Source organism: Pinus tabuliformis, chromosome 9 (genome assembly GCF_031772625.1).
Source record: "Pinus tabuliformis cultivar Carrire ecotype Pingquan chromosome 9, CPIR1, whole genome shotgun sequence".
Classification (NCBI taxonomy): domain Eukaryota; kingdom Viridiplantae; phylum Streptophyta; class Pinopsida; order Pinales; family Pinaceae; genus Pinus; species Pinus tabuliformis.
This window is the reverse complement of record NC_142307.1, coordinates 627,893,639-627,907,170: the sequence shown is the minus strand read 5'-3', so window position 1 is coordinate 627,907,170 and position 13,532 is coordinate 627,893,639. Positions and strand designations below refer to the sequence as shown.

The 13,532-nt window shown below is 35.1% G+C and overlaps 1 protein-coding gene and 1 pseudogene across 1 annotated transcript; both read left to right on the top strand.

Moving 5' to 3' along the window:
- The first annotated feature begins 8,122 nt into the window (after positions 1-8,122).
- On the top strand, positions 8,123-8,796 carry LOC149150186 (protein DMR6-LIKE OXYGENASE 1-like). Its single transcript, XM_089438081.1, has 2 exons — positions 8,123-8,364; positions 8,477-8,796. Exons 1-2 carry the CDS (start codon positions 8,147-8,149, stop codon positions 8,556-8,558), a joined length of 300 nt encoding a protein of 99 aa, XP_089294207.1. The 5' UTR covers positions 8,123-8,146; the 3' UTR covers positions 8,559-8,796.
- LOC149150185 (protein DMR6-LIKE OXYGENASE 1 pseudogene) lies at positions 8,603-9,153 on the top strand (annotated as a pseudogene).
- The last annotated feature ends 4,379 nt before the right edge of the window (positions 9,154-13,532 follow it).

The window sequence follows — 13,532 nt, the reverse complement described above, 5'->3', positions numbered from 1 at the left end:
CACTTTCTTACTTTATTGTATATACCCTCTATAAATCTTTGGCATAAATTATACTAGCCACCTAAGTCCTTAGTGCTTGAAGAAGTTGTTGTGTTGAAATATTTGCTTTCATTAGTGGTGGAGCAACAACAAAAGACATGGACTAGGTTAATAGGATATGCATATTCCAAGTAGCATTGTATTGTGAGAAAGTTGTAATAAGACCTTCAAATTATTATCATATATATATTGCAAAGTTAATTGATGATTATGCATATAATGCATGCTCACTGTAACTACTTTTATCCTCATATATTCTAAAATTAAACATTATATATTGCATAGGTTAAAGATGAACTAATAACCATCAACAAACAAATAATTGTAATGTATAAAGAATTTTTCGGAGGAATCACGTTGAAGATTTTGGTCGACACGTTTTGAACCAGCGAGTGTCATCTTTCGCCTAACTGATCCTGACACGGCCAAATTAGCTGAGATCTCCCTCACCTCTACTTTTTTCTGTTTTGAAGGTGAGTTCTATGAACAAACCTGTGGGGTTACCATGGGTTCCACCCTATCCCCTATCATCGCTAACCTATTCATGGAAGATTTTGAATCCAAGGCATTATCCTCCACTTTATTTAAACCCAAGCTTTGGAAAAGATTCGTTGATGACACGTGCACCATATGGCAGCACAAGCCTAAGAAATTAGACCTGTTTTTCCAGCATCTCAATAATTAGTCTAACTCCATCCAGTTTACGATGGAGAGTGAGGTCAATGGTTTCCTTCCTTTTCTTGTTGTCCTCATTTCTAGGAAAGTTGATGGATCTTTTTCCCATGAGGTATATCAAAAAAAGTCTCATACTGAGCAGTATCTTCATGCCAATACTCACCATTTTCTTAATCAGAAGATAGGTGTCCTCAACACGTTAGCCACTAGGGCTCTTAGAATTTATGATGAAGACCACTTTTCTAAAGAAAAATCCCATCTCCTTAATGTTTTTGTCCAAAATGGCTATAGTAGGCAGCAAGGTGTCAAAGCTTTCCTCAAAGCAAGCAAAGGTCCCAAGGTCAAGAAAGAACCCTTTAATCGCAGTTCAAGAGTCCACCTCCCATTCATCCAAGGGACGACAGACAGGATTGTGAGAATCTTGAGAAAGCAGAATATTTCCTCGACCTTTAGACCCCTCAACACCCTTAGAAGTTCCCTTAAGTCGATTAAAGACCATGTAAACCCTATGGATATGAAAGGTGTTTATGTCATCCCTTGTTCCTGTGGAACCTCATACATCGGTGAAACTAGTCGTTCTATTAACCAGAGGATCAAGGAACATGTTGCTGATATCAAGCACGGGAGGACCAAATCTTCAGCGTTAGCCGAACATGCAAAGAATACCAATCATCATATATGCATTGAGGAGGCTAGGGTTATCGCTAAGATTCCTCATTTCCACCATCGGAAGTTTAGGGAAGCCATTGAAATTTAGAGGTCTTTTAGTAATATTAATAGGGACGACGACTGGAAAATTAGCCGATGTTGGATTCCCGCCCTCTCTTCTTAGTTTTCTCCTTCTTTGTCAAGGGTTTTTTTTTTGAATAATATTTAATTATCAATAATGTTTATCATTTTCAGCATTATTTTATTTATACTAATGTTTTAGATATTAGAATCTCTTTTTTATACAATGGAATGTATTTATATTTATATATTTAATCTTTATTTTATTGGTTTAATAGTAAATAATATAATTAAGAATATAATTATCAAAATTATTTTTATTTATACTAATGTTTTAGTAATATTAGAATCTCTTTTTATTAAATGTTAAACTTTAAAGTTATATATATATATATATATATATATATATATATATATATATATATATATATATATATATAGTTTAACCTTTGATTATATAGTTATATATATAAATGAAATAAAAAGAATCAAATATCTCTAAAAACCCTCATCTTTAGTCTTTTATATATAGATCATTAAATTTGATTCTTTATATTTAGATTATTAAAGGTTATATATATCGTTTTAAATAACTATAGTATAAATTTATATATTGATATTAATTTATATAATTTATTAATATATTATAATCAGATATATTACAATAAAATTTAAAAGAATAAACCTATAAAAATTAAATTAAAAATCATATGATTGTTGTTACACTTTTCGAGGCCTTTATCAAAAACCAATGTCGAGGAAGTTCAACGAAATTTGAAAAGCGTGCCTCGCATCCAGACGTTAGGCACTCTAAATTCAATCCATCTTATCAAAATATTGTGAGATTTTCAAATCAAAAAAACAATCCGATCGTCAGATTTAATAACTACAGTATAATTTATATATATAATATATAATTGATCGGACAAATAACAAACTTGCTGTTCAGGTCTGCATGGACTTTAACAAATAGGTTTCCTCGTTCTTGAATGTGTTTATCAGTTTAACAAAATTTCAAAAGCATGACTTGCATCCCGACAAAACTCCATCGTCAGGCGCTCTAAATTCAATCCATCTCCATTTGGATTCGGTACTTGGTCGTCAAACTGTGGCATAGATAACATAATATTTTGATTTACATTTACATTTGTTGGAGATTTAATAGAATATAGCGTATTAACAAATCTATAAAATTATATGTACATACTTTATATATTCTTCGCATATATTCTTCGATGAAAGCGTTCTGAGGCTCGGTGAAAGAGTTAAAAACATACTCTATATATTCTTCGGTGAAAGTGTTCTGAGGCTCGGTGAAAGAGTTAAAAACATACTCTATATATTCTTGGCATATATTCTTACTCTATATATTCTTCGCATATATTCTTCAGTGAAAGAGTTCTGAGGCTTGGTGAAATAGTTAAACACGTACTCTATATATACTTGTGTGAAAGAGTTCTGAGGCTCGGTGAAAGAGTTAAACACGTACTTTATATATTCTTCAGTCTACGGGCTGCGGTGGGCACGGGCGATCTGCAGTCAGTTACCAAAGATTACCAAGGGCAGACAGGCGATCTGCAGTCAGGTTTGTTGATATCAGGTGCACACATTCCTTATCTTTTTCTTTTTCTAATACATATTTCCTCATATAATTTCAAGTATGAATATTTCACCACAGTTACCAAAGATTACCAAGGGAAGACTAGCACAGTTACTCTACAAGGCCTTTATGAGTATATAGAGTCTTTAGAGAAACGTAGAGAAGAAAGAGAAGCCAAGCTACAAAAAGAGTTAGAAACCATGCTAGAAAATAAATTTGCATCTCTTGAAGACACGATCCAAAAACAAATAGAAAATAAAATAGAACTACTGGAGAATAAAATGGAGGCAATGGAGGCTAGACTACAGGTTATAGAGAAACAAAACCAAGATACTAACCAACCATCCCAGCAAGGAGATGCTGATACTTTAGAGAGTCTTAAAATGAAAGACATGATTAAAGAACTAGAAGAAAAAGTTAATAGCTGCCTCACCCTAAATAATGTGGTAGATAAGTTAGATATCAAACCAATTAAAGATGAAATGAAAAAATTAATAGAATTAGACCACGAACGTAACAAAAGGGCCTTAAACCTTATAATATTCGGTTTAAAAGAGGAAGTAGATGAAGATACTTTAGCCTTAGCCTAGACAGAACTACATAATAGATTACAAATTGAAACAGTGTGTCTCACAGAAGCAACAAGGTTGGTGAAATTAACCAAGAATAAAGGAAGACTAATCCGCATAAAGGTGAGCTCCACTGATCATAAGCACGACATACTTAGTAAAACCTCAAGTCTAAAAGGAACGGGAATATTCATAAATGAAGATCTCATTCCAGAAGATCAAGCAGGATTAAGAAAGGAGGTTCAAAAGGTAAAAGAAGCTAGAAAGGAAGGAAAATGGGCAATAATCAGAAATAGAAAAGCCTTTATTCAAGATAGAAACCAAAAAGATAGTAATCAATAGCAACTAAACATGCTCCGGATCCTTTCTTGGAATTTTCGGGGCTTCCCATGGAACAAAGGCCCCAAGATAAGTTGGATTTCAAATGATGTTGATATTATTTTGCTTGTTGAAACTTGGGAGCACGAAGAATCTAAGGTCCCTAACATAGATGGCTTTACGCTATGGTCTACCTGGAACAAGCGATCCTCCCGTAGAGGCATTGGGGGAATAGCTTGTTACATTAAGAAGAACATCTCCCCCCATGTTAGGATTTATAAAAACGACACTCACAACCAATATAGTTGGATAGAGATCAAAGACATTAATAATAAAAAGTCCTACATAGCAATATGTTATTTTCCCCCCATTAATTCTAACTTCTATAAGAATAAGAATCTAGATAAAACTAACCCTTACAATGGTTTAGAGAATGATATTTCTAGCCTAAGGAATGACGGTAATATCCTTTTAATAGGTGACTTTAATGCTTGAACTTCAAACAACCAAGCTATTATTCTAAGCAATCATTCCAACCCTAATCCTCTTTGGTTAGACGAAGACCATACTCTGGCTAGCAGGTACAAAAGGAGCTCTGAAGACCTTAGGGAAAATTTGTTTGGGTCGGAGCTAGTCAAGCTCTGTAGTGCTCAAGATCTCATAATTTGCAACGGTCTAAAGAAGTGGCCCAATTCCAGCAAGATGACCTGCATCCATGAACTTGGTAGCAGCATGGTAGACTACGTTATTTCCGATCTCCCATTATACAACGAAATAATAAATTTTGACATCTTAAACGACCACGAACCTGACTTTGATCATAGGCCTTTACTTATAACTCTTAATTTTTTCATGCATAGAGTTCCCATAGAAAATAATACTTATAGCCAAAAGAACTTAATATTTGATAGAAATAAAAATGATCTCTTTCTAAATGAATTAAAAACTAATTTGCTTCCTTTATCTAGTATAGACAACATAGAAGACCTCTATCATAATTTTACTACAACCCTCTCATATTCTATTAACAAGTTCTCAATTGAAGTTTCAAATAATAAAAGAAATAGCAAAACAATCCATGGTATGACAAAGATTGTAAAAGTGCGAGGAGAGCAATTAAGGAAGCTGTTGATGAATCTCTTAAAATGGACAAGATAAAAATATACAAAGCCCTAACTAAAAGGAAAAAGAGGCAGTACATTCGTCAAAGACAGGAGAATCTCTTAGACCTCTCTAAGGTAGCTCCTAAGAAATTTTGGAGGCAGATTCTAACTAGGAAGACTAAGGATAATAATAAAATTGCTCTTCACGATTGGAAGTCCTATCTTAAAAAGCTTTATGAATCTCCAAATGTCATGGATAATTTGGAAACCCTTCTCACAACGAAAGAAGTTTTCTCTTTAGAAGACATTAAGTTTGGGGTTAATCGCCTCGCTAATGGGAAAGCTAAGGACATTGAAGGTTACCAAGCGGAAATCTTAAAAATTGGAGGTCCTGTCCTCATCCCCCGCATCCACAAGCTTTTCAATCAAGCAGTCAAGCAAGGGTTCCCTAAACCTTGCACTGAGAGCCTCATTATCCCTATTTTTAAAAGTGGGGATACAAATAACCCCTCTAATTATCGAACAATTATGATCAGCCCTCTCTTAGCCAAGTTATATGGTAGTATTTTGGAAAAGAAGTTAAGCATATGGCTTGAAAGTGAAGGTAAGCGGGCTAAAGTCCAAGCAAGTTTCAGAAGGCATCACTCAACAACAGACCACCTTGTTACGCTTAGGATCATTGCGGAGGAATGTCGTAATGATAAATCGAATTTATTTTGTTACTTTGTGGACTTTAGAAAGGCTTTCGATACAGTTCCTAGATACAACCTTTGGAATAGATTAGAAGAGGTAAAGGTTCCTCTCGAGTTGAGAGCTGCAGCTATAAGGTTATACGAGAATGTAATTTCCAAGCTAAAGAGCAATGAGGGGTGGTCGAAAGATATTAAGTGTAACATCGGAGTTAAACAAGGTTGCCCCCTCTCCCCTACCCTATTTGGCATTTACATCGATAAGCTTGAAGGCTATTTAGAGGAAGCAGGATGTGATGGCACGATCTTAGCTGGGATAGTCGTCATCCTTCTTCTTTATGCTGACGATATTGTTCTTTTGGCAAGGTGCCCATTTGATCTTGATAAGCAACTCAGGCTTCTTAAGGATTTCTGCTCTACCATGGGTATGACTGTTAACACTGACAAAACAAAAGTTATGATTATCAAATCCAAGAAGGACACTTACGCTAACTTTATGTATGACAATAATAACTTGGAGGAAGTGTATTCTTACAAGTACCTAGGAATTGATATTCATCACAAGCTCAACTGGAACCATAGCATTGAGAAAAGGATTAATGGGGGGTGGAAAGCTTATTTTGGTCTTGAAAATAATTGTAAAATAACAAACCTCGTAATGTGGGATAAAAAGAAGTTCCTATTTGAAACTTTAGTCACTCCTGTTATCTTATATGGCTGTGAGGTTTGGGGTTGCAACATCTCCAGAGAATCATGGAGAAAGATCGAGCAAATCTAGAAGCGTTTTATCACTTATAACCTGAAAATTAAAAGTAATACACCCTATCCTATTCTCCTTATAGAAGCAGGTCTTTCCCCTATTGAGAGCCTAGCTATGCTTAGGTTTCTGTTGTACAAGAACAAAATCAATAACATAGACGATCATAGACTTCCTAAGCTAGCTTTAAATTCTAGCCAAAACCACCTAAGGCTCAATCGAGGGTGGCATAAAGACACAAGGGCCTGGTTAAACTATTGGGAGATCAACGAAAATGATGCATTGCAAAACATAAATAACATTAAAGATATTGTTACTTCTAAGTTCAAAGAAAAAATGTGGTGTGAGAAAGATTTAGCAGCTAAAAGAAAATTAAGTTATTATAAGAAGGTCATCAACCCCACCCTAGAAGATCAAAAGTATCTCTCTATTTTAACTAGCTCAAAGAAGAAAATTAATATAGCAAAGATCAGAACGAATTCTCATGAGCTCCATAGTGAAACAGGTCGTTGGGCAGTTCCTAAAACGCCATGGATGGAAAGGATCTGCCATATATGTGAGAATAGGAACATCGAGGATGAAAACCACTTCCTCTTAGAGTGCCCCGCGTACAACCACATTAGATCTCAGTTTCACAATCTTTGTTACAATACTGACCTTCCTAGCCTTTTACAATGTCAAAATTATAGTGAGCTCGGGAGGCTTCTCTCCAAGCTTTTTGAGCATAGGAATAAAATCTTAAATCAAAATAAATAATTTGTTTCTTTAGGTCCGATAGACCATTGTTTGGTCTCAACGGATGTTAACCATCATCATCATCATCATAATTGATGTGCTTTGTGATAAGGATATTTCAATTTACAAATATACAATAACTCAAATCTAAGCATTTCTCTTCTTCCTCAATAGAATAATAAACTCAAATCTAAGTGTTTTTCTCTTCTTCCTCAATAGATCATAAGGCCAAAGGGTCACTTGTTTTTCAATAATGATGTGAAACAGCCTGTATCAAAAACCAATCAAAAGCATGCCTCGCATAATAGGTTTCCTCGTTATGCTACCATCCGCCTTATTTGAATTCACGGACCAACTCTTCCGTCGTCAGCCCTCTAAATTCAATCCATTTGAATTCACGGACCAACTCCGTGTCAAGCGGTGACGCATAAGGAACTTTATTGTCCAAACTATAAATTCCCAAGTTTAATATCCGTATCACACACATTGGAGCAAGATGTCTTATACAATGGATGCACAGACCCAACAGCTGAGTAGTGTCATTCAGAAGCTCATATCCAATGGCGTGAACAACCTAAAGGTGCAGGACAGATATATTTTTCCTCCGCATGAACGCCTACAGAAGTCCGACATCTCTTACTCTGAGAGCATCCCTGTGATAGACCTAAAAGACCTGGATGGCCCTAATAGAGCAATAGTAGTCCATCAAATCCGACTTGCATTTGAAGAGGATGGTTTCTTCTAGGTGCACACCTCAGTTTCTACCTCCCCTCAAATACTTGGTTGAATTTATGTCACACTTGCAGACTATTGAGTCTATACATCTTTGTTGGTATGCTTGTATTAATATAGTGACTGTGTCAAGTTTCATATCTGATTGACTAATTTTTTATTGATATCAGATAGTGAACCATGGCGTGCCAAACAATGTTATGGAAACCATGATGGGCATAGCCAAAGAGTTCTTCGAAATTCCCATCGAAGACCGAGCATGCCTCTACACAGAGGACATGAAGCAGCTAGCCCGGGTTTCTACCAGCTTCAATCTTAACGAGGACAAGGTTCTCAACTGGTTGGACTATCTCACTCACCCTTGTCATCTTCTAGAAGAAGTAATCGACTCTTGGCCTGTAAAACCAGCAGCCTACAGGTAATCAGCAAACCTTTATCTGTTATAAAATATCTAAGACAGAACACTAGAAAAGATTCATCTTAACCCACCATGGAAAAGTTTAGCTGTTTTGACTTGAGTTTTGTTACAGAGAAATTGCGGGCAAGTACTCTGGTGAGCTGAGAGCACTGATATTAAGGTTGTTGGCTGCAATTTCAGAATCTCTGGGCTAGATTCCAATTACTTGAATAAAATTCTTGGAAAACATAGCCATCTGATGAGTATAAATTATTATCCTCCATGCCCAAACCCAGATCTTACTATTGGTGCAGCAAGCCATTCAGATGCAAGTGCCATCACTGTGTTAATGCAAAGTGATAATGTCAGTGACCTGCAAGTATTCAGAAATGGAAAGTGGGTTTGTGTAGAACCCATAGCTAACGCGTTTGTGGTCAATTTGGGAGATCAGCTGCAGGTGAGAGAGAATGAGCAGATCTATAAAGTTAAGTTATTTTTTCTCTTTGTGCAAGAATTTGATACTAATCATTCAATTTGTGTTATGTGTCACGATTTGAATTGTATAAGGTTGTGAGCAATGGGAAATTTAAAAGCGTGGACCATCGAGCAAAAACAAATACGCAGAGTGCACGCATATCAATTCCCACTTTTTATTCTCCTGGACACGATGCTTTTATTGCTCCTGCAACGAGCATGGTGGTTGAACATCACCCGGCTGTGTATAGAGGATACAAGTTTGAAGAGTTTGAAGGAGCTTTCTGGAACCAGGAATTAAAGGGAAAGAGTATACTGGATCTTTTCAAGATCTAATGAAAGATCTATTGAACACTCATTTATGTTGGTCTTTCATGTAGGCATCAAGAATTTGAATTCAATGAACCAAATAAATAATATATGTAATGTATGCATTGAATTAACAATTTAGGATTTATTAAGAAATGTATAAGTAATTGAGTTTCAAGATCTATACTGGATCGTTTCAAGATCTATTGAACACTCATTTATGTTGGTCTTTCATGTAGGCATCAAGAATTTGAATTCAATGAACCAAATAAATAATATATGTAATGTATGTATTGAATTAATAATTTTTGATTTATTAAGAAATGTATAAGTAATTGAGTTTTTCAAAATATTTTTTTAATAATAATAAAGCTTTAAATAAAAGGTTTAAGGTTTATAATGTATTTTTATTTTCTATTAAAAATAATTTATTTAATTTTTAGTTTATATGGGTCTTGGATAGATGGTGATCAAATGTAATATATCTACCCAAACTCATGTAATTACATGATATTATTATTTAACTTGTTGAAGTCTTGAATCAAGAAGTAGTTATGGAACGACTTGTAACTACCATTGTCGGTTCCAAAAAAATGATCGGAGTAATGTGAGCAAGTTAAATGGTTTTCTTTCCTTCTAGTGGATGGGGGAAAAATAATTTAAGAAACATATAGTCACAACATTTGAAGTTTGGTACTTGGACTCATTTTATAAGCTCAACAGAAAGGCCCGAATTGTAGTAACATCATGCTCCTCTATACTCTTGTAGTTTTCATTGCTAAATACCTGCATGAGAACTTTGTTATGATACTTCCTTGGAAACAAATGCATAATAACTTTGTACATAAATGATAGAGAAACTATGTTGGTTTCTTGAAAATAACTATGTGAAAAGAACACATATGAATAAGCATAGAAACGATAGTTGGTTATATGCATGAAAATAGAACTATTGTGTTAGATATTTTAAGGAGAAACATGTATTTGTGTGGAGAACATAATAAGTATTATGGAAAGTAAAACAAGTAGTTACTTGGAATAAATGTACTAGCTTTCCTTGTATTATGGAAAGTAAAACAAGTAGTTACTTGGAATAAATGTACTATCTTTCCTTTCTTAAATACATATATTCGCATGCAAGAAATAACGACTAAAGCATTAGTTCTAGTTTAGAGAAATGCATGTATTTGTGCATACAACATATTTTATAAATAGATCTATCTTGGGAAAGATGCTTTTTGAAAATGGGCTTACATTTGCATGCATAATAATAATGTCTATCATGTTAGCTTCCCCTTAGAAGGGCACATATACTTTATTGGAAAGATTACTTAGTTACATGCACAAAGAAGAAGCTAAGGGGCTAGCTCTCTTCCAATAAGTTTTTATCTAATTACATGCATGAAAAACATACATAAGTTTCTAGTATCCTTTACGTGAAATGGATGGTTACAGTGGTTTCCTTTAGATATGAATGTGTGCTGGTGTGACTATGATCACAGTAATGGGGTAATTATTTTGACATGCTTAATAATTATTTGTTATACATGCTCAATGTTGTTAGAAGAAGCATGTTGTTATATTATATTTACATCTCATGTATGCGCACATGAATAGATGTTAAAAGATCACTTTTAAAGAATGATTATTGATTGATTAATACTTTATCTAATCATGTTACCAAAGATTAAGGAGAAGAATGAGTTGTTTTTTGAGATTTTTGGAAAATATCATGTTGTTGCATTTTGCATGGAAAGATTAAAAAATTATAATAGATTTCCGAATATATATATATATATATATATATATATATATATATATATATATATATATATATATAAAAATAAAATATATTACTATGCGTAGATAAAGATAGATTTTTATATATTTTTCTTCGTTAAGAAAATATATTACTACATGTAGATAAAGATTGTTATTATATATTTTTGTTGGTAGACAAAATAGATTATTGCATGTAGATAAAGATTGATTTTTATATATTTTTCTTGGTTAAGAAAATATATTACTACATGTAAATAAAGATTGTTATTTTATACCCAGATGCGGGTGATTTTCATGCTCATTAATGGTGACAATTAAGAGTGACGGCGCTCAGCCCTGCCAGCTGCTGGCCAACGCTATTCCCCAAGCCCATACTTGGCTCATCCTAGCTCACATAAGGTGCGAGTAGGTCTGCCTGCAGATTGAATTTAATGTTCACATTGGCCGAGACAAGGCATCTGTTGGTTTAATCATGGAGCATTCGGCCTTCGAACCCATTGTTTGCTCCCCGTTCTCTAGCCTCTGCCCTTCCAATGTAGGAATCCTTTGTAGCAGAACGGTTTTAAGCAATCGCTGCTGGCTCCTGTTGGCTTTTGATTTTGGAATTGGATGGTCTTTCTCCCATTTTCAGCCTTGCTCTCTAAGCCCTTCTCAGGATCTTTCTGTGCAGTCTCGGCTCCCCCCTAAAGTTTCCAGTGCTTCCGAGCTTTCCCCTCGCCACTCAGCCATGGTGCATCATCGCATGAGAAGCCGCCATGGAGGGTGCCGTGGTGGTCGCGCGCGGCCTCAGACAGCTCAATCAGTTGATCAGCCTCTGCCCCCTGCTCCTCTACCTTCATCCCAAGAGAATTCTCCTCCTCCCAGCCCTTCTCACAGACCTTTCCTGCATAATGCCTTCCAAACTACTCATTTCAAATTTCAGAGTAGCCTGAACAGGCCCATTATTACGGCTAATATCACCATCATTTTCTCTGAGGAAGAAGCTCAGATTCAAGCTCCTACGCGTACTGTGGTAGAGCATCCTCAGGGCATTCACAGAACTGCGAGCTGCCTTGCCACTGTGCAGAATTCGGTAGAAGAAGGTATGGCGGAAAGGCGTGGCAATCCGCATGGGGAGGGTGAAAATCCAAGCAACGCTTGGCCACCAGGTGGTAGCGCACATGATGCCACAGTCTCGATGACCATTACGGGTAGCTCTAGTGGCACCCATCCAGCGGAGAACCCTCCAGGCGGCAGCAGGGATGGTGTCGTGGTTCGGGATGGAGAAATCTGGTATGGCAATGCATGCCCTATCGTGGAGGAGCCATTGGACCCCATGTGATGCCACCTGGTCAGGTTCGGACGTTTATGGTTTTTATGCTCTGGTTCTGTTTCTACGGCTCGGAAGTTTGGTTCTATGTCTATGTGGCTTGGAAGTATGTGGTTTTATGGCTGCCATGTACAGAATCTCGGTCTTTAGGTGTTTGTCTCCACTGTTTCAAAGAGGGCTATCCCAAGTCCCCATTTTGGCTTCCTTGCAGTATTCAGGCTCCTATGTATGGATTTTTGCTCACAGTAACTGGTTTCCCCAATTTTGGGACAGTTTTGCTGACCTAAAAGCAGTCAAATGCTCTCGGCTGAGGCTTTTGCCTCTTTGTAACTTTATTCTTTTTTCCTTTTAATAGAATTAGTCTTTACAGAGAAAAAAAAAAGATTGTTATTTTATATTTCTTGGTAGACAAAATAGATTACTGCATGTAGATAAAGATTGATTTTTATATATTTTTCTTGGTTAAGAAAATATATTACTACATGTAGATAAAGATTGTTATTTTATATTTTTCTTGGTATAAAAAACAGATTACTGCACGTAGATAAATATTGATTTTTATATATTTTTCTTGGTTAAGAAAATATATTACTGCATGTAGATACAGATTGTTATTATATATTTTTCTTGGTAGAGAAAATATATTACTACATGTAGATAAAGATTGTTATTACTATATATAGAAAAATATTGTTGTAGCGTTAAAAGATAAATAACCTTTCTTGTCTTTATATAACATTGCATATGCCTTTTATGTAAGAAAAGATAGGATGCATGCTCTTTTCTTGAAAATGGATTTCCTAGTCATTTTCTTGGAAGTGAATATAGATTAAATCGGGTAATTTGTAAAATATTCTCATGGGCAGGAGAGTTCTTTTGAAAAATAATACTTAGTTAAAAGAAAATATAATAACCTATGCATAGATGAAATGCATAGAGATAATATAAGTCATATGAATCTTCTTTGGAAAGAATATGTTTTTCTTGTGGGTGAAAGATAAGTTAATTGTGTTAATTCATTTGCAAGAGTTTGCAAAAGTTACATGTTTTGGTGAGTAAAAATGTTTTTCTTGCTCGTGAAAGATAAGTTAATTGTCTTAATTCATTTGTGAGAGTTTGCAAAAGTTACATGTTTTGGTGAATAAAAAGGTAAATGATTTATGTGTTGCATATTGGATAATTTGATTTAATTGCATGGTTTAATGCATAAAAGGTTACCATTACTACTATCTTAGTTCTTATGCCCAAAAGAAAGGTTGATTATGATACTTTCTTGAAAACAAATGCATGAGAACTTTGTTATGATACTTCCTTC